General features: G+C 28.4%; 1 protein-coding gene across 1 annotated transcript in view; it reads right to left on the reverse strand.

Moving 5' to 3' along the window:
• LOC129960146 (uncharacterized) overlaps positions 1-22,366 on the reverse strand; it is a 50,810-nt gene that overhangs the window by 16,649 nt on the left and 11,795 nt on the right. The window contains exons 4-7 of the mRNA XM_056073326.1: positions 17,496-17,617; positions 5,789-5,953; positions 1,782-1,844; positions 811-902 (exon numbers count right to left, since the gene is read on the reverse strand). Of these exons, the coding sequence (XP_055929301.1) occupies positions 811-902; positions 1,782-1,844; positions 5,789-5,953; positions 17,496-17,617 (442 nt within the window). The remainder of the gene's footprint in view (positions 1-810; positions 903-1,781; positions 1,845-5,788; positions 5,954-17,495; positions 17,618-22,366) is intronic.

A 22,366-nucleotide genomic window follows, 5' to 3' on the forward strand; every position in this document is an offset into this window, starting at 1 on the left:
AACATATCGAACTGCTTATCTTATCTTATACTGCTAAAACAGATTCTTTATTGTTTGAACTCAAAGGATTTCATTAGATATACACAATTTGACATTACCGCTAAATTCTTTGAATGTACTACAAAAGCTTCAATGCAGTTATGAAAGAGAAAATATTTTCTTTTCATTTTGCAAGATTTATTTAGGATACACCCATAGCTAACTAAATGTATCTTATTTTTAAACAATTAAGAATAGAAAGAATTTAATATTAGAACAAATAGTATAAAAAAATCAAGGGGAAAATTCCAAATGTTATGCACCTTAATCCTGTCAATTCCCTAATTTTGTCACAATGCTAAAATGCATGAAATTTTAAACCTGCATCACACAGTATAGTAGCTACCTCTGCTGACACTAAATCACTTTTTATTGCTGATGCTGAACCCGTTCTTCCTTCAAGGAACACACAAGCTTTAGTACCTCGATAGTCTGATGCCAAGATGAGCGTTTCTATTACATCAGATGGTAACAGATTGTAGTATAAAAAAAATTACTTTCATGTTCTAATTCCAATAAATCAGTTTTAAAAAACTACTGCCTTATTATATTTTATTTATTCTAATAGTAGATTGACTTTTTTACTTCGTGTATTTTAACTTAAAAGACAATAATTTTATAACTTTTAATCCTTTTAGTCTTGGCTGATACAATTTAATCTTGGATTCTATCTTCATACTATTTGTTCTTAATCTCTTTTAAACAATGCTTCAGATACATTATAGTATAGTTTATACAGAGTAGCAATAAACAAAATCTTATATTTCATACCTGGCCTAGAATTGTAAGTGCTTTTGGTATCACTATATTTATCCCAGGCAACAAGCATTTGATCTGGATAATATCCTTTCACTAAACGTACACTGCAATTAAAAATGACATTTGAGAAAATAGTTTAAGCATACTTTATTTCCAAAATCGATACCACTTTTATAGCAAGCAATAAAATTTTTACGTAGTGGCATTAATGTAATTTTTCATTGAATATCCTGTTTGTTTAGTAGTATAAACATTAAACATTTATCACATAGTTGCTAAATTTTCTTAATATGCATACCTTTTTTTTATTTTAACAAGAACTCAAAATAATTTTATCTACCTGTACCAATAGATTGTACCTACCTGTATTGCTACTATATATATATATATATATACATATAAACAGTAACAATAACAAAGAACTTCAAAATTCTTAGTCGCATTTTCCACTTTACAAGAAATAATATTGATTAAATATTCACTCATGGAATTTTGTTTTATAAAAACAAAAATAATGTAATAAAAATAAAATACATAAAAATAAAAATAAATAAAATTATAAATAATGAATAGAAATGTTTCATTTTTATACACTTTTCAATTGAAGGGAAGAATTTAATATACAGTTATCATAATATTTCAATCATCACAAAAATAAACAAAATTATGAATAATTTTCATTTAAATTATATGTGCAGTTAAAATTCATTTATAATTGGTAAAATAACGCATTTTACAAAAACAATTCATGCTCTATCTTAATACATGCAATTCAAGTTTACAACAATAAAAGCAAACTAAAAGTATTAATTTTCACTAACAAAGTGCTTTGAAATATTCATTATTTTTCATAAAATTTTCACCTTTAGAACCAGTTATAGATAAAATTACAGATAATTATTTCATTTGAACTATTATTGATTTTATGCCATGCATGATTATAAATCATTGAAAAAACTTATAAGAAAATGAAAAACAAATACCTTTTCAGCTTATTAAAATTCCTCGTCTTGTAATTTCTATTATTTCGCAGTTCACTCAAACATCTATTAAAAATAATATTTGTCAAATGTTTAATTCAAAAAGTTTTCAAAATTACGGAAAACACATTGAAAATATCCTAAATATAAAAGTAAAAATATCTTAAGATTAAAATAAAAGTCTTATTCTATATCTTATGAAATTTTTGTTTGATTCATAGTTTCTTAAAAATAATTCAAAGATAAATAATAAAGGATGGATAATTGATTATAAGCAATAATAGAGGAAAGTTTTGCAGAAAGATGGTGTTAATGAAGGAATTGGAAGTGCTTGATTTAACTGACATTTTTTTCTTTTTTGCTTAAATATTTCATTAAATTTATTTTGCCTTAAGAGATAACCTGAAATTTTATACGTGTGTGCATACATATGTATATCAAGTGTGTTAAATGTGTTTCATTTGTATTCATTTTTTTTAATAGTGGAAATATAAATAAATTTTCCCATAGAAAATTTTACAGAAGAATAATTAAGAAAAGATAAAAGAAGATAAAGAAAGAAGAAGGAAAAGAAGAATTAATTAATAAAAGAAAGGAATCATTAAAATAAGATGAAATATAATTCTCATATTAGAAAACTGGAAGGTTCCTAAACAATTAGAATGAAAAAGTATCTTTGAGTTTTAAATATATACTGAACTAAGAACAGCATCGAGAATAAAGTTTGGCAAAAGTGGTAAGAGAAAAGAAAAATCTTTTGAACAGACAAAAAAAAAAAAAAAAAAAAAAAAAAAAAGCAACATCAAGCATGATAATAGAATAGCATAGGATAAAGTTTGCATTTTTCTTTTTTTTAAAGATTATCACTGGTAGATTCCACTAAATATTACATTGCTGATACAATGAATATTTTTTGATACAAATTTTTAATAAAAGTTTTCCAGCCAATTTTATTGTTTCCATAGAGAGAAAAAATTAATGTTGTTTAAAAGAAAAAGAAAAACATATAATAAATACAGGTTTTCTATTTATATCTTAATTGTCACCCAGAATTTTTAAAATTCTTTTAAGATGGCATTTACAAAATTATGACAAGTGTTTAGAAAAATGGTGATGAATGAATTTAAAATTTAAATAATGATAATGAAAGATGTGAGAATGTAACCAAATTGTTGCTTAATTAAACATGAAAAAACTGAACAACAGTTTAGATTGTAGCTTATAGATAAAGTTATATTTAAAAATATTTATCATGATATTGAAATAAAGGTGCAATTATATTTATGATTTTTATTGATTTATGGTTGTCAAACCCACTCAAATACGGTTAAGTTCTTATATATATATATATATATATATATATATATATATATATATATATATATATATATATATATATATATATATATATATATATATATATATATGTGTGTGTGTGTGTGTGTGTGTGTGTGTGTGTAAGCATTATTTTATGTTAATCAGGATGCAGTTTTGAAGACAGTGAAAAGACTTTCGATTTCGTGACGTCGTTTTATTTCATTTTGGAGAAGCAAGGCATATGTACAAGCGATGAGGAAACACGCAACACAGAACGACACAGAGAGGAACGAGGAAAATGCTCTTGGACATTTTATCCCTGGTCTTATATAACCTGAGAAATTGATAGGGAAAATATTTCTTCACAGTGCTAATATATTAAGATTTCAATAGGGATTTTTGCTACAGGCGTAGAAGAAGCAGGGGAAACACAGGGATCTTTTAAAAAAGAATTTGTTTCGTCAGTGGTATTTTGTCCCTTCACTCGGAATGTGGGAAAGTTAGGCTTTTACCCGATTCAACAATTTTATAAAGCTTCTCTTGAATTAATTAAGTAGAGAAAGTGGAATTGGATCACGAAATAAGAGAATATTTTAGAATGAAGTTACTATGGGCTAAATTGAGATAAAACCTTAGAAATTAATTAAATTGAAATTAGAGTTTAAATATCATTACATATATATTCTATTTCTATAATAAAAATGTTTAAAACAAACTGAATTTGAAACAAAGTAGATTCAAGAATTTGTCTACTCCAGGAATGAGTACCAAGACTATTTCAAAATAAACAGGAAGATCTTAGAACACTTATCAAAATGCTTTTGAAAATTATGTGTTTGGAAGGAAAAATACTTAAGTGATATAAAACCTTGTTACAGAAAGATGTTTTGAAACCCTCATCATCTAAAAAATGCTCAAGTTTAGTTATATGAATAACTGATTTAAATGTTTGTAAGAAAGCCATCTCTGATATAATAGTTCAACAAGAAAATTTCCAGTACAAAGCAAATTTGTATAATTTATTTATTCAGTGATGCACAATTAACCAAAGAAAATGTTGATTGTGCATCCCAATAATCAATATGTTTCTCCAGATGCAATTTAGTTATGTTTTCCAATATCCTTTCGCTTGAAAACTTTCAGGGGAAGCACGATTCTACATTATTTGTTGCTACAGATGAATCCCTTTTATTATGTGAATAGACAGTAGAGATTAAAAAAAAAAAAAAAAGACAGAACGTATCTCGTAATACACCACTCTTATTACCTGGTACTTTTCAGATGATCCAAAGTGCAAATTGAAATATGTATTTTAAATTAAGCATGAGATTTGTGTTACATCTCACCAGGTAGCTGTCACACAATAGATTCTGTTAAATTTCTGCTCATTATAAAATATTCCTTTCTCTTGTATCAATCATGTGACCTTTTTAAGCTAGCGTATAGCATATATGTTTGCATGAAAAGATAATAAAAATTACTAAGTGCACTTTTTTAATGAATGATTACATATATTCAAGAATAAATATATTATATATTTGTAAATCTTGCATAGATAATATAGTTTCCATTTTCTCACTCAAAATGTAACTGCTTCAGTAGGTTTTAGAACTGCATGACACAGCCTTTACTGAGAAACAAAACACATTCAGAATCTGCAATGCACACGAAAACCTAAGACCACTAATATTGAAATGAAATAGAATTTGGGTGGTCTTAATGGCTGGAAGTAACATTTGCATTATTCGTGAAGACGGGAGGTGGGGATATCTCAAAATTGAATTACATGAAAAATACGATTACTGTTAAAACACGATTTTTCTTTTAAACAATAGGGAGAGTCTAACATGCGCTTCGGGACAATGAATTCTGAAGTATACATATGTACAATTATTGACTATCCTTAGCTTGTTAACCCCCCCCCCCCCTTTTGACAAAAGAATAATGTCCTTGCTCATGTTAGTTATAACACAAAGCTCTGGCATAAATAATACTGAATATTTGCAATTGTTCGCCAGAAGTCCAATATAAATCCTTTACTGAATACGTAGGCTGATCTAAAAAAAACCTTTCTTTATTAAAATGAATTTTCCTCAACTGAAGACCCGAGGTTTTACACTATCCAACTACAATCGCCCTAAACTGAATGAAAATTCAAAACTATCTGTGAAGAGTAGGATGTCTGAAGTAATTGCGAGCCACTCTGCATCTACAAAATATCAAGTATTTGCTTCTTTATTATTGAATGGCAATTGATTAGCAGCCTTAAAATTTCTACATAAGCTGAAGTTTTTTGGTTTGTTACTTTTGTAATATAATGATGTGAGAAGTTTTGTTGGCTTATAATCAATATTACTTTTTTTTTTTTTTTTGCTAGTCTGAGAAATGAAATGATGAAGAATAAAAGCATTTTTTTTATCTTGTTTGATGCAAAAAAACTCCCAGTATTTTATACAAAAGATCATTCTATGTATGATACAGAACATAGTTGACATTTTTTAAAACAACTTACTCTTACCTGGAAAACTCACAATAATAATTGGCTAAAATTGAGAATAAAATTCGTTTCATAAAGATTAATTGCCTTACATAAAATATATCACACTGAAATGAATTCATCATAATAACAATGGCACATATGATAACTTAAGAAGCAAATTAAAATCTTTTAATTTAATTAAAAATCTACTCACTTTGAAACTGTTACTTCGGATAATACAGTTTCAATACTTTGCATAGAATTATCTCCATTATCTTCGGAAAAGGGAATTACTTTAATAACTGAAGATATTTTTTTTTGAACAAGACTAAAAACTTCTCCATAAGTTCCTTCACCAATTTTTTTAACAGTTGTATGGCTATTAAAAAAAAGAAATTTAATTAGCTTAACAAGTAATTCTTTATAAACAAACTAATAAAAATTCTTCAATATACAGATGCATTTATATAACTAAAATGCGGCTTAGAAAATATTTATTTGTTGAATAAAAATAACCTAAATTTAATGCCACTCTCCCACTCACGCATGCACACACACACAAAGTCTGGAAAAAGAAGCGTTTATTTGATTTAATACTGAATTTAGAAATATATTTTTAATCACAAAACTTCATTAAAAAAAAGATGGGCAATTGTATGAAAATATTTTGGCTTCAGTAAGGAATAAGAGTAAAAACGGAAAAATATTTTTATACTACCACCACCTTGAGCATAAAAATATTAAATAATCAAATGCTTCTATTCTACTCATCTATGAGCACACAAAGTTTCTCACTTTTACCTGAAAAATTTGCAGAAATATTAAACTGTTAATTCAGGGACTTGAACCATTTAATCAAATGTTAGACTGGTGCTTGATCGGGTCTCAGATGAATAATTCAAGGATAATACAAAAATTGCAATAGATTATTTAAGGGTTGGAATAAGAAAATAACACATTCATTAGTCTTATTAAGGTGTAAGTGGTCAAATAATACACTAATTGAAGAACCCACAAAAATTGTTACAAAATGTATAAAAAAAATAAAAATATGTATAGCCACATTCTCCTAATAATACTTGAGACATTAAGCCATATTCTTGAATTCATTGAATAAGATGTATTAAGGTAGGTGACAACATTGAAAAGCTGATTTTTTTGTAAAACTGTGGGTTTTTTTTTATCTCATATTTTGAATATTTGAACAGGATTCTTTATAAAACTGTCAGAATTTTGTTTCTGAGTTTATTTTTTGGGAAATTACATTGTTTTTTAAAATTTATATTATATATATATATATATGTAATATTATTTGTTGCGAAGCATGATGCAGTTTGAAGACAATGAAGATACTTTTAATTTCGTGACGTCGTTTTATTTCATTTTGAAGAAGCAAGCATATGTACAAGCGACGAGCACACAGAAAGGAATGAGGGAAGAGCTCTTGGACATTTTATCCCTGGTCTTATATAACCTATGATTTTGATAGGGAAAACATTTCTTCACAGTGCTAATGTATTGTGAGATTTCGATAGGGATTTTCATTACAGGCGCGGAGAAGGTAGGGGAAACAAAGGGAGATTTTAAAAAAGAATTTGCTTGATCAGCGGTATGTTATCTCTTCACGCGTAGTGTGGGAAAGTTAGATTTTAGCTGATTCAACAATTTAACAAAGCTTCTCTTGAATTAATTACGTAGAGACAGTGGAATTGGATCACGAAATAAGAGAATATTTTAGAATGAAGTTACTATGGGCTACATTAAGATGAAGTTACTATGAAAATTAATTAAATTGAAATTAGAGTTAAAATATCATTACAATTTTCCCCCCACTGCAAGACGCGGAAGTACGTCGGGGCCCTCGACATACAGCCTTAACTTACAGTGGTGGTCAAGTAAGAAACTAAAATTTAAAAGTCAAAATCAAAAATTGGTCAAGAAACTAAAATTTAAAAGCATATTAAAAGTGATACCCGAGTTTCCCTTACCTTTACAATAATATAAAAATGATTTTTAACAAGATTATATAAAGCACAAAAAAGATAATATGAATCTGTGAATATATTGGATAAATATTCAACAACACCAAAAATAATATTAAAATATGCAATATACAAATGATTTTCTGCAGAAACTCAGTGTATTGTCTCTCAATCTGTAAGATTGTCTCTATTTGATGATGAATGTCTCTAAAGAATGTTTGTACACAGTGTCCTTTAAATAGTAGAAGGCTCACCAAAATTATCAAATTGAATGTAAAATAATGGAATAACAAATTGAATTTATATAATAGTAATATATCAACACAGTTCTAATTTTTGTATATAACACTTGAATTTGAAAATAATGAGATTCAAAATACTCTTATAATATAAATATTTAAAACAAATGACATAAAAATGTGTATTTGTGAAAGAAAAACTTTAACCCACTAGTTAGCCAATTAGTGGTGAATAGTAAAACTTTGTCCACCAATTTCTAGTAGTGGGTGAAACTTAATGACCCAAAAGTAGGACATCAAGAAAAGGGGACGTAATTCTTATTCTGTCTCTACTCTCATCCAGGAATATTTATTTCCAAAGTGGAGAACAACATATCCAGGATAAAAATAGAAAGAGATAGAAATTAATTGTAAGGTTGACCCTATACTCACATCTCAATAAGACTGAGGTATTTGAATTTATGTTGTGATGGCGCCTATCACATCATCATCATGAAGAAAAGAAAAACTAACTCTTATGAGTGGAGACAACGGGCCAACCTAAGTGGGGTTATGTGGAAGAAACATGAGAAATAAAAGGATTTTTTTTTTAAATTTTAAATTATTATTCATGACTTAATTTTAATTTTTCTGGTGGATAATATATTCTTAATTCTGATACATGGACAATATCAGTAGCTTTGTTTGTTAATGCGTTTGGTTTAGTTATTTCATAATTTACATCTGAAATTTTAGTTACTATTTCATATGGACCTGAAAATACTGGAGATAATTTTCTACGATTAGGGTAATTAAATTCCTCATACATTACAATGTCACCAGGTTTGAATGGAGAATCTATAAATCCAGCATCATATCTTATTTTATTTTTATCATGATATTTTATTGTATTATCTTTAGCTAATTTTCTTGCTTCTTCTACTGGAAGATAGAATTGATTTTGAGTTAAGGGAGGAGGATAAGGTAAAGTGCCAAATAACAAATATGCAGGAGGAAATTTTGTGACTGAATGCGGTGTTAAATTATATTCATTGATTACTTGTTCTAAAAGTTTAGTCCAAGGAATTTTAGTAGGAGAAGAATTGACTTTACATTTTAATTTAGTTACTATTGATTGGTTAACTCTTTCACATTTCCCATTAGTTTGTGGATGATGTGAAGATGTTAACAGATGCTTGACACTGTAATTTCTGAGGAAATGTTTGAATTTAGATGAGGTAAAAGCACCATTTCTATCAGTTAATAATTTGGAAGGAACCTGAATTTGGAAAACTTGTTTTAATATATTAATATAAGTTTCAGAATTTTCATTTTTGGAAGGAAAAGCCCAAACATATCTAGTCGCATGATCAATTACTATATGAAGAAATTTTTTACTTGAATTGTAATAGTTAAATCCACCAACAGTATCGACAGAAAGACATTCAAAAGGATGATCTGTGGGATGCACAGTCTGTAAAAGGCCAAATCTTTTTTCTTTTTATTTAATTGACAAATATCACAATGTTTAACAAAAAGTGCAATATCTTTAGTAATATGGGGCCAATAATACTGAGGAGTAATTAAATTTATCATTTTTTGAGTGCCTGGATGCCCAAATTGTTCATGAGCTGTTTGCAAAACTTTTCTCCTAAGAGAAAAAGGTACAACTATTTTAAATAAATTTTTCTTTTTAACTACAAGTACATCATTAATATTCTTATATTTAGTATTATCTAAATTGTCTAAATTTTGATAGTGTTTTATCTCATCTAATTCCAATAAATGCACAGAATGTTGGAGATATTGAGCAGTAGGATGCCTTGATAACATATCAGCTTCAACATTAGCAGTTCCCTTTAAATATTTAACTTCATAATCAAACATGCTTAATTTTAAAGACCAACGAAATAATCTTCCCCTTAAATTTTTTACATTTTTAAGCCAAACAAGAGCAGCACGATCAGTATGAATTATGAATTTTTTCCCATGTAAATAGTAATAAAATTTATCAAGGGCATCTACTATTGCTAAACATTCCAACTCAGTTATACAATAATTTTTTTCATAAGATCGTAAAGTTCTTGAATGATAAGATACAGGATGTAATTTACCAGAACAGTCAGGTTGTTTTAGAACAGCTCCAATGGCTACCTGAGATGCATCACAAAAAACATGAAGAGGTAAATTAGGGTTATATAGTTGTAACACTGGTTTAGTTATCAATTTATTTTTTAAAATTTCAAAAGCTTTTTGACAGTCTTCTGTCCATTGCCATGATGTATCTTTTTTAAGGAGATTATTTAAGGGTTCTCTAATCTTAGCATAAGAATCAATAAACTTATTATAAACATTTACAGAGCCAAGAAAACCTTGAAGTTGCTTGACATTTTTTGGAGGTTATAATTTTTTAATACTTTCAATATTATGATTATCAGGAGAAATGCATCCTTCTTTGACTTCATACCCCAAGAAATTAATTTTATCTTGAGCAAACACACATTTAGAAAATTTTAATTTAATGTTTTCTTTTTCACACATTTGAAAAATCTGTTTTAAATGATCATAGTGTTCCTCTAATGAGTTAGAGAAAACTACTATGTCATCAAAATAGTGACATGCAAAATTGGAAAATTTATGTTTATTTAAAATTCTACGAATAGTTCTATTGAATATTGCAGGTGCATTTTTAAAGCCAAAAGGTAGGACTTGAAATTCATATAAACCTTCAGTAGTTACAAATGCCAATTTATGTTTATCTTGTTCATGCAAGGGTATGTGCCAATATCCAGATGCAAGATCCAAAGTTGAAAAAACTTTAGCAGTACTTAATTTATCTAACAAAGTATCTATTCTAGGGAGAGGCTCTGCCTCAGATTTACAAAGGGAATTAATTTTACGATAATCAATACAAAGACGGCTTTTTCTATTTTCATCTCTTTTATATGCTAATGTTACAGGGGAGGAATAATTACTAGTAGATTCTTTTATTAAACCTGCATCTAACTAATTTTTAATTTGCTTATTTATTTCAATTTCATCAGTAGCAGAGGTTCTATAAGCCCTTTGTGAAACTGGTAAATCAGATGTTAAATGTATTCTAGAGGGTTCCATTCTTATTTTACCAACATCATATTTATTTTTTGCAAACACATGAGAATATTCTGACACCAGAGATAATACAGGTTCAGATAATTTATTTACAGTCAGAGGTGGGAAAATTTCCTCTGAGGTATTCACTACCCTGACCTTATTATCACTAGTGTTATTACTTTCAACAATATGTAAAGACATACAATTATTATTGGTATGCAAATTGGTGATCATTTTTTCATTTTGAAATATTTTATTTTTGTCACAATCTATAATTAATTTATATAAACTACAATCTGGTAGTCCTAGGATGATATATGGTAAAGGATTGTCCATAATATATAATTTGATTTTCTTATTTATTTGGCCAATTTTTAAATATATGTCACAAATTTGGGTTAATTGGAACGTTCCATGAGCTTGTTTGACTCTAATAGGGTTTACATTTTTTCTTGTCAAGTTAAGTTTTTTTACAATATCTGCAGATATAATTGAAAGAGTGGATCCTGTGTCAATAACAATATTTATATTACTATAAGGGTTATAAACATTGTCCAAGTTAGCTAGACTTGGTAAAGTTGAGATGTGTCCGGACACTAATAATTGTCAACATGCTGGGCCAGGGGCCTCATTAGGAGAATTTTGTCTCGTTCCAGGATGTTGAGAACAGCCAAGAGGAACTTCTGTGCATGGGGAAGTCGAATTGGCTGTTATTGGAACATTTGTCATACATTGGGGTTGTTGAAAAGGACATACTTGGGTCCAATGATAAGCATTTGGAATCCCTTTTTTGAGTGCAATTTCTACAGGGAGAAGGTGGTAATCTTTGTTGAAAATGCAAATTATGATTATAGTTATTGTAATTATTGGGACGTGGCCTTATTGAATTATGAAAATTTTGTCTAATATTATTGTGAGCTCGAGGAATAAAAGAATTTTGAAATCTATAATTTAAGTTAGGCCTAGGTGTAAAAGTTGCTGGTTGCCTTATTCTGATTCTAGTTTCATTACACCTGCCTGGGTTTGGTTCTGAAGATTCTTCCATTTTTAATAATTTAGTAGTTATTGTAAGCCATTCTATTGGGGTATTAGGAGCTTTTATGCTAACTAATTGTTTTAGTTGAGTTGGCAGCCCATCAGCAAGACCTTCTAAAATCAATTGTGGATTAAGGCCTAACTGTCTGCCATAATTTAATTTTTGATGAAAATAATCAACTAATTTACCATTTTTTGAATTAAATTTCAATTGTGAAAAATCAGAAAAATTAACAATATTGGGTTGGATAAATTGTTCAGTTAATATACAATATAAATCATCAAAATTATCAATATTTAAACAACTATTTATATAATGTGTTAAAGCTGACCCTTTTAGAAATTTAGCTATATTTTTAATTTTCCACGAATCATTTTTGTTATTCTCTTGACAAATTCTGTTAAAATATCCCAACCATAAATCCATCTTCATCCCATTTTCGGGATCAAAAGGGATTATGGAGGGTTCTTGGGCTATTAGTTCATTTTCTTTTTTATCAATTTCAGTTTCTGAACCTTGAGAATTAGACACATTTGTTTTATCTTGGTCAGTCATTTTTCCGGATCTTAATAACATTTAAGTATACTTCAAATAAAAAACATTATAAATTTATGCATAAAATTTTAAAAATAAACTTGATAAATGACTAAAAATTCAATATTTTAAATAATACTATAAAAATACAACTTGCAATAATTCTAAAATCAAAATCAAAAGAAAAGAAAAACACACAATATACGTAAATCTTGATTTTCACCGTTGAGTCGGGAAACACTTAACACTTTCTTGATGAATTATCACTTTTTTAATTAATCACAAAAATGCAATTTTGAGCACTGGAAATGGTGACTACGGCAGGCTATTTTTATATTGAGTTGATAATGTAATACACAAGAGATATTTTCGAAATTTGAGTGATTCAATCTGGCATTGGAGACCACTGGCGAGTATTATATTGTGGTGATGATATAAAGAGGAAATCACGTCGAGATCGGTATTATTCAGCACAGGCAAGGAGCCAGTAAATTTTTATGATGACAAGGAGCCCCAACACTTTGAAGATATAAGGAGCACGCACATGAGGATATGGAGCACAAGGGTATTAAGCAGCAGTGTCGGATGAAGTCACAGGTTAGGCACGGTACCATCGACGATGCGGTAACATGACGGAATGCAGGGGATTCAACGGGAACTGGACTGGACCATGGACCACGGTTTGCATGAAATGATGTGGACGGAGGCAGCCGAAGGTGACGGCGATGAAAGAGCTTCGCCGCGGTAACATCGCAGCAGGCGAACCTGGACCGAAGCAATCATCTTTGGAGCGCGGCGATGGCCTGGCCAGCGGATTTAATTTTAATTCGTTTAGTTCATTTCATCATTTTTCACAGGAAACTATCCTTGTCGACTTTTTAAATATGTAATATTATTTGTTGCGAAGCATGATGCAGTTTGAAGACAATGAAGATACTTTTAATTTCGTGACGTCGTTTTATTTCATTTTGAAGAAGCAAGCATATGTACAAGCGACGAGCACACAGAAAGGAATGAGGGAAGAGCTCTTGGACATTTTATCCCTGGTCTTATATAACCTATGATTTTGATAGGGAAAACATTTCTTCACAGTGCTAATGTATTGTGAGATTTCGATAGGGATTTTCATTACAGGCGCGGAGAAGGTAGGGGAAACAAAGGGAGATTTTAAAAAAGAATTTGCTTGATCAGCGGTATGTTATCTCTTCACGCGTAGTGTGGGAAAGTTAGATTTTAGCTGATTCAACAATTTAACAAAGCTTCTCTTGAATTAATTACGTAGAGACAGTGGAATTGGATCACGAAATAAGAGAATATTTTAGAATGAAGTTACTATGGGCTAAATTAAGAAGTTACTATGAAAATTAATTAAATTGAAATTAGAGTTAAAATATCATTACATATATATATATATATAAAGCTAAGTTTTAAAGCTATTTTATCTTTAGATGCTGTTTTCTTAATTCTAATCTTTGGATCTCTGGGACAATTTTCTTACCAAAAACATCTCCTATATCATCTGAATAAAAAAATTAAATTAAAATACAATGCATATTTTTCGTTCAAATTCGGTATAATAATTTCTCAATATGTTCTGTAGTTCCTGAACAAGAAAATAAGTAATCTATTCATTTAGAAATATAATTATTTTAGTGCTTCACAATGTGATAAAAAAAAATCAAAATTTTGTGTTATTTATCAGTTGAACAATATTTAAAGAATGGATACAAATACAATTTATTTCTTAGTTCAGGAACTAGATATTATATTTCTTAAGCTGTCTGCAAAACTTTCAGCAAATCATTTGATAAACCTCTAAAATAGAAGATTTTTGCTTTATACCTCTTTTTAGCCAAAAAGCTCTTTCTCACAATTTTTAAAAAAACTTTTGTTATTTGACTGGAATTACAAATGCCAGTTATTACGTTGAAGTATTCTTTCCAATATTACTTTTGAAGCATTAAATTCTCAACTCACCATTTGCACACTAGCATGAAAATAACATGTAAAAGAAGTAAAAATGTCAATTTCTTTTTCACTTGCATAATAGCTCAAACTTCCTGGGATATGAAGAATCCTACAGTTCTTTTATTATTATTATCATTATTTATATTTGATACCAACTTAGTTTACCTAAATTATGCAGAACAGGAAACCAGTCAGGTGACTTTAATTTTCACTTTAAGTCCTCCTTTCCTTCTTTATGAAGTGAATGGCTGCAAATATTGACCAATTAACCAGAACGTGTGATGATCAAATTTCTTTAAAATCATGACTATCACAAGATGAACACTAAATGAATATTTGCATACGACAATTCTTTAGCACTTTTATAATAAATGATGAAATTTAATTTTGTGATGAACTATTATAAATTTAGCAATGAAAATATATCTTCAAATTTAGTAAACAGGTGCATGAAACTGTTAGTTTGCAGATGAGTGTCAGAGAAATATTTTATTTATTAATAATTTTACATTAAGAGGGCCATGCAACGATTTTTTTAAAAACTTTATATTATCAACCTCCATCGAAGCCAAATTGTTTTCAAACAACTCTATATAACTTAAATGTACACATTTCATTAACCTGTGTAAATGGAAATGAATTTAATATTCAAGGAAATAAATGCTTGCTCCACCTTATTATCTATTTACACAGATATAGAGTGTCACAAAAAGCAGAATCAGCGTTTATTTCCTTAACTATTGCAGTTAGACATGCACTTAACAGTTGATAAGTTTTATCAAATAAGGTACCCAAATGTATGGAGTCCTTTATTTGGCTTCTGTAAAGGATAAAAATATAAAATTACAAAAATAGATTTTTATACAGCACCTATAGTGAAAAAGTGTCAATGAGTGAAATATGTTTCTTACATTCAACTATAAGATCAGAAAGTTTCATGTCTCTATCTGTAAAATTTATTAGATATAAAAAAACAAATTTATTGTTTTAGATTATTTTTCTATACTTCTGACTGATGCAGATACGGTAATTTTCAAGGATAATTGATTCTCTTCCCTAAGTTAACAAAAATCAAATAAATCCGTAATAGAATCTCTTCGTAAAATTACTAATAGGAAAAATTTCTGTCACTCTGCTCTTATGTTCTGGCAAAGCAACATTTTCCAGTTTTGTCCCCATGTACAAATTATTGCCCTCCAAGGGTGAAATAAATTGAAGGTGATTCCAAAAGTGACATCTTCTCAGTAACACATCTACCAAAATTATGCAACAAATACATATAATTCTTCCTATAAAAAATGATTGAAATCAACCATTAGAGGACTTTTTAAAATGATTTGTTTTTTTCATTATTAGTACAAGCTAAAAATATTACAACTCAATTTAAAAGATTTTGAAGTCCATTATAAGCATTCTAAAAAAAGCAACTGTTATGCATAGCCACTGTAATAAAAAAAGTGCTCAAAAAGATTTCAACTCAAAAAATGAAATGTAATATAGGTGGTACTTGGTACATGTACTACAGATCTCAACATGATTATTCTCTTTAAAAAACCTGAACTGGTGCGTGAAAATCTTATCTTTATTGAGACCTAAAACACTATTTGGTGTAAGTGACATATGCTCTTACCCAATATAGCCCAGTACATCTTTTCACATAGTGAGACAAAAACATCAAACTGATTTTTTGCAGACAGGATTTCATTATAAACCGTATTGTGCACGAATGTATCACATATTCTTAAGTCTGTTCAGGATAAACAGTCTGCAACTGATGGGATACAGAAATAATCCTTCTTTAGATCAGAATAGCCAGAAAGTGATCTTCATAAAAGGATTTTAATTAATGTATACCTGCATCCTTTAAGTGATTTAAATCATGTCTATCATAGAATTGGCTGCCATCTTAACAAATCAGGAAAAACAATTCTCTTTAACATACCTAAAAATATTTCTTAATTAAAATTGAAGATTCAGAAATATCAATTAGAGACCCCCAAAGAAATTTCAAATGTTTTATAATTACAATTATTTTTAATTTCTATACAGGCATTTAATTTGTTAAAAAATAATTTTGGGTGTAATTCTTTCAGAAAATACTGTAAAAGTTATCTTTTATGTAAACCACTTTTTAAAATTTTATTTTCATTATTTTTTTAATGACCAACATGAAGAGACTGGTTGAAATCTTCATAAGAAAACATACTTTATTCAGAGATACAAAGTTTAATTGAGACATTTTTCACGCATTAGGACTAAATGCAAATTATTGCCATATATTTATGAGTGCACATAATTTTCAAAACATTTAAATTAGATCAGAATGTCATCAGATAAAGATGCATGCATAAATTCCCCTAACACAATGATTTAGTATTAGCATACCACAAACCTTCTTAATTCCTATAAAAAATAAAAAAAACAAGACACTGATATCCTACTACTGCAGCCTCTCCAAGTACAATCCCAACCAGGAAATTAAAGAAAAATAGAAGGTGGAAAAATTGAGACATATCAAAGTTATTCTATGTCAGTGTCCAATCCTTTCAAATTCAAGCAATTTTTTAATGATCTAGAAATTTCTAAATTAAAAACTGAAACATATACCCACTTAATAAAGATACAATTGTCCTTTAACAGAAAATCTTCCGAAATTTTCAGAAGTTGTGTAGATAAATGGAAAAGTATGGCAGAACAATAATGACATAACATCACAAATAGCATGATTATCACAATTTACGGTTGAGTTATACACAGAATACATACTTTAAAAAAAAAAAGCTATCAATACAGTGTTTTAAGAAATAGTGAGAACTATTTGAACCAATATAAATTACTAATTGAAGACATCCTGTCTTGACACAAAACAATACCATTATTTTCAAAAATTAAATATATTGAAAAACATTTATGAAATTTAGTTAAATAAAAGGTCTTTTATAATCAATATTTAAATAACTACATATAATAATGTTAGTTACTGCACACTAATGGTTGAATATCTGCAATATAAAACATGTTCTTAGTTCTATAAACAACCATTCATAAAATGTAACCAGATTTGCAAACATTCAAAATATATAACCATACCTCCAATCATAAACCTGGCTGAAGGGCATTATTTTTGTTTGGCCACAGAATTCTAACAGCTTAGATAAGGTAGATTTGAAGTTACTGCCAGTACTGGTGCTAGCTACTGAAGAACGTAACTCCTACATGGGGAAAAAAAGAAAGAATATTTAAAAATACTGGAATGATCACAAGTGAGTAACATAAGGAGCAATCCGGCAAGGGGTTTAACTCTTTGAATCTGGTTAGGTTAGGCCCTAAGAACCTGGGGTAATTTTTCAAAGAATGGAATAATTTTTTTCTGAAAATGAAATTTTAGGAGGAGAACACTTATTTTCAACAGTAGGATAGCTAGTGATAATTATTTGCAGCTTGATAGAAGGAGATTTGTATGATAAAATCTCTAATTTTATAAGATATTCGATTTTAACTCAATTAACACACAATAAAACTCAATAATAGGAAAATATTGACTGAAACAACATGGATAAGTTTCTGAATTTTTCATTCACACCTGTATTCGCTCATTTATTAAATAGCAACATTTTTTTGATAAACAAAGCTGATATTTTACACTAAGAGTTGCGCCTGATGCATTATACTATGGCTGTTGACTTTCCTCCATAATTTCTTAAAATACTTCTTGTGTAATATATAAAAATTCATCTAACCATGTATAGTTTTTAATATATAAATAAAACCTAAATTCTGATATAAAATGCAGATAAACATTTTTATCAGTCATCAATAATGTAATTTGTAATATGGTGAAGAAAACTATTCTATTTATCAATAGTTTTTATAATAATCTTTTTCATTTTTAGATTGCCATGGACTTCTTAATAAGAAAAAACTAGTTATATCTAAGCACATTAGTTTCAACCAGCTTTTCTCCCATTTTGCAGCAAACATGCTTTGTTCTTTAATATATTTTTGAACTGAGAGGAAAATAAAGAGCCAATTTAAAATAAAGTACTGATTTTTTTTTTAATACAACAAAGGGCCCACATAAATAAAATAATTTATCCTTTATAGATTCAGAAATACAAGGTTTAAGTGTTGCAAAAGTGAAAAGAGAAAGGGAAATTGATGGATTTGATTGCTAGTTGGTCAATATGCATTCAAATGTGTAATGACTGCATGCCATTTTTACTGAAATCAATGTATTTTACTTCTTCAAATGAAGTTTCATGAAGAGAAACACACATAGAGCACATTGAAAATATTTTGAAAAATCTTTTTATTTATTTGCTTCTGCAAAATTCTTCAATCATGTTTCATAAAAAGAACTGTTCTCATACTTGTATATGTGAGATAACTTGAATAAAAAGTTATTAAAAGATTTTGCTGATATGATAATTCAATATTTCTAATTAATAACTTAATATTTCAAAATCTCTTACTTCAAATGATCATGAAACAATATTAGAAAAGGTAAAAGAACTTTATAAAAATACTCTCTCCCTCAATTCAGTAAATATGTCTATGTACAGCATCTCCTTGCAACTACACTTCGATAAAACTTGGCTCTTCTGCTAAGCAGTTCTATTGGATAATTAACATACAATGCACACAAGAATTATTTGACAAAAAAAATATTTATTATCTGCAGTCCAAATAAATCATCTTCATTTTTTTCACTCACAATAAAAAAAAAAAAACTATTTGACCTAAAGCAATACACTTGTAGAAATCTGACATTTAATTAATTTCCAAATCAAATTTAATAATTTCTAATTAAGTTCATAATTGCAGCATGCTAAATAAAATCTTGCAGAAATCAGCACAAATTTTATCACTGCAAAACATCAGGAAGTTTTTAAACAAATAAGAAAAGTTAAATGCAATAAAATTATGTGTACTAGTCATTTACACACAAACATTTTCAAATCATTTTCTAATTTTTTCTTAAGGTAATTTCTTAAACTTAAAATTGAATGGTCCAAATTTTAATTTATTTTGATATTTTACTCAGCAACCGATTTTAACTGTTATTAACTACATTTCTCTAAAATTCATAGATCATGAAATTTTGAGAAAAAAACATTAATTGATAATTTTTATAGTACCTAATTTATCTTATTCAATAAAGCAGTAAGCTCTGAAAAAAAAATAAAAAAAAATGATTAATAAATTTATTGACTATCCAAACACGACACAAGCTTAAAACAAACAAGGGAAGAAGGAGAGGAAAAAAAAAAAAAGCTGAATTTTATTAATAATGAATTGTGTGTAACAAAAACACTGAGAAGTTAATAAGTTTGATTAATTGAACAATAAATTCATATAAAAAATGCTTGAGATATTAAAAATATAATAGAATTATCATTTAAAAGAAAATTAATAGATGAAAAATGTTTTATTTACTTAAATAATTTTTTATAAATAAAAGCTATAGTAAAAATAACGCAAATTAAACAAACATCTCACAAAGAAAATATGGTCACATAAAAACTTTATACATTATTTTTAATCCTTTTGTTTTTTTTATTTTTTGAATCAAAAGTGCAAGACTTCCTTAATGCTTCAATCTACTGTATTCCTCCACTTTCATTTTTTTTTTAATTATCTTTTTCTGTGATGGGGGCAGTCTTTTCTTTTTTCACCATTGCTGTTTTCTAGTAAACAAGTTCCTCCTGGTAGCATTTTCTCAGTGATTTCAAATTTTTGAACAGGCTACTATCAATAGCATCATGCAAAAAATATTTTTTTCTAAAAGCACTCAACAGCAGACTGTTCTTCCATTTTAATTAAACATTCTGAATTGAAAAATATGTTTCAATGTTCATTCTTCCTTATCTTTTATCTATTTGGTCTAACATTATGTTGAATATTCCTTCAGCTTGTGAACCATGAAAGCAACTATTAAAAGCTTTTACCATCTTCCTAAGATTAGTATATTTTCTCATAAGCAATAATTTAGATCACCAAATGTCTATAGAAATAAACTTACCTTAATCATCAACAGGAGATGGCATTTTAATATCAGTGTGATATTGATAAATTTCCAGTATATAAGCTTCTTTATTCTTAGTACTTGTTAAAACATTTGCTATAAAAAAAAAGCGCGGGGGGAGGGCAGTTTTTGTAGCTGGATCAATAAAGAAGGAGCATTTCAGTAGAGTTTTTGCCAGAGGTATAGAGCATATGATTCCCATAATTCATTACATAAACGTTTAAAAAGTTTTTACCCTGTAACAATTCCCGTTTCATAAAGCAAGATAAAATCAACAAATAAAAAAATATCTATTCTTCAAAAAGCTTATGGGTAAACCACTGTTCAGACTGAAATGTGCTAATATATTTCTTTAATACAGATAAAGATATAATATAAAAATGCAGATTCATGAGATTCTTCCTCCTACAGCAAAATTTCTGAATTACTCTGTCTTTCCTTCTATTTTCCATTTTATTTTTGAATAATAACTTCTTCAGTATTTCCTACATTTATGCCATATTTCCTGAATCAACATTTCTATGCTTGTAAATAGAGCATATTGTAGAAAAATACACATTTTTTCACTGCTACCGAGGAATGCATAATACAAAAGAATCAGAACCTCAATTAAGTGTATCATGCTCTCTGCTACAACATAGCATGACAAACAATGATGGAAAATGATATTTATTGCAGAGCATACTTTAATATGGAACATAGTAAACTATTATGCAATGTCAGCTGACCATTTTGTATCATTCAAAATACCTCTCATCTGCAAGAATCCATTATAATAGATATAAAATTGTCTCAAGGAGTTTGTTACTTTAAAAAAAAATTGAAATTTCTTTTAAAATGTTTTCTGAACTAATTGTCAAGGTCGAATCATTAAACAAGCAATTGCAAAGAGACTCCACAACTTTAGGAGGCAATGAGATTATTTGTGGTATATTGATTATCCTACATTATCTAAAATCCTAAGATTGTCACCCAATGGAGGAGGAGCACCTTAGAGATGAGGATGAGAAGCTTTCAATATGGTGGTTTTTTCTCGCCATTCAGGTGCGAACAAAAATGGTGGGAGTCGGCTACCTTCTATCGATGACCGGACATACTTCCTATAGGAAGGGTTGTATGTGGCCAGTGATGGCCCTCAGGGCTCAATCATAGTTCCTGCAGCAATCCAGTCTATCAGATTAATCTGTGTGCCTTAGTGGCGAATCGGAGTAGCCGGTTAAAGTATCTTACGACTGCACAATCGAACTTATCAAAATTAAAATTCATTTTCGAAAATTATTCTAACATTCCTAATTAATTATCATTTGCAAGTTTTATATTTTGTTATTTTATAATTCTAAAAAAAGTGGTTTTTAACTCTAAAAAATGTACAATCCTATTATTAAATATTTCAATTGTGTTAAAAAAAATCTTTTACTATTTTGCTTAAAACTGCCTTTAAATTTCAGGTGTACATTTTTTATTATAAATACAGTACACTTTATAAACTTTTTAGAGAATGACCTGTAATTAAGTATTTCACAATTTCAGTTTGTCAGTATTTATTACTTAAAACTGGTTATACTCCCCCCCCCACACTCACACATACACATTTTGAGAAAAATTTTAATGCTTGATTAATAAATTTTAAAATTAATTAAATTTTGATCCTAAGAATTATAAAATTTGCTTTCAAAAATACAGAAATCCATGTTTCAACGAAAAAGCGTCTGACTATCAGAGAAAAATCCAAATTTATCAGTATCAATAAAAATAAATAAGGAACGAGGAAAAGGGGATTTTTTAAGTTCTTTGTGAGAAAATTTTTTATTACTTTATAGACAGAAAAAAAAAAAAAAAAACTTTAAAAGTGTCAACTTATGGCAATCCTCATAAATGCATATCTTTTTTTTCTTTGGTTACATTTAGATTTGTCCTTTACAAATAAATATTCGTC

The sequence above is a fragment of the Argiope bruennichi genome, chromosome X2 (genome assembly GCF_947563725.1).
Source record: "Argiope bruennichi chromosome X2, qqArgBrue1.1, whole genome shotgun sequence".
Taxonomy (NCBI): domain Eukaryota; kingdom Metazoa; phylum Arthropoda; class Arachnida; order Araneae; family Araneidae; genus Argiope; species Argiope bruennichi.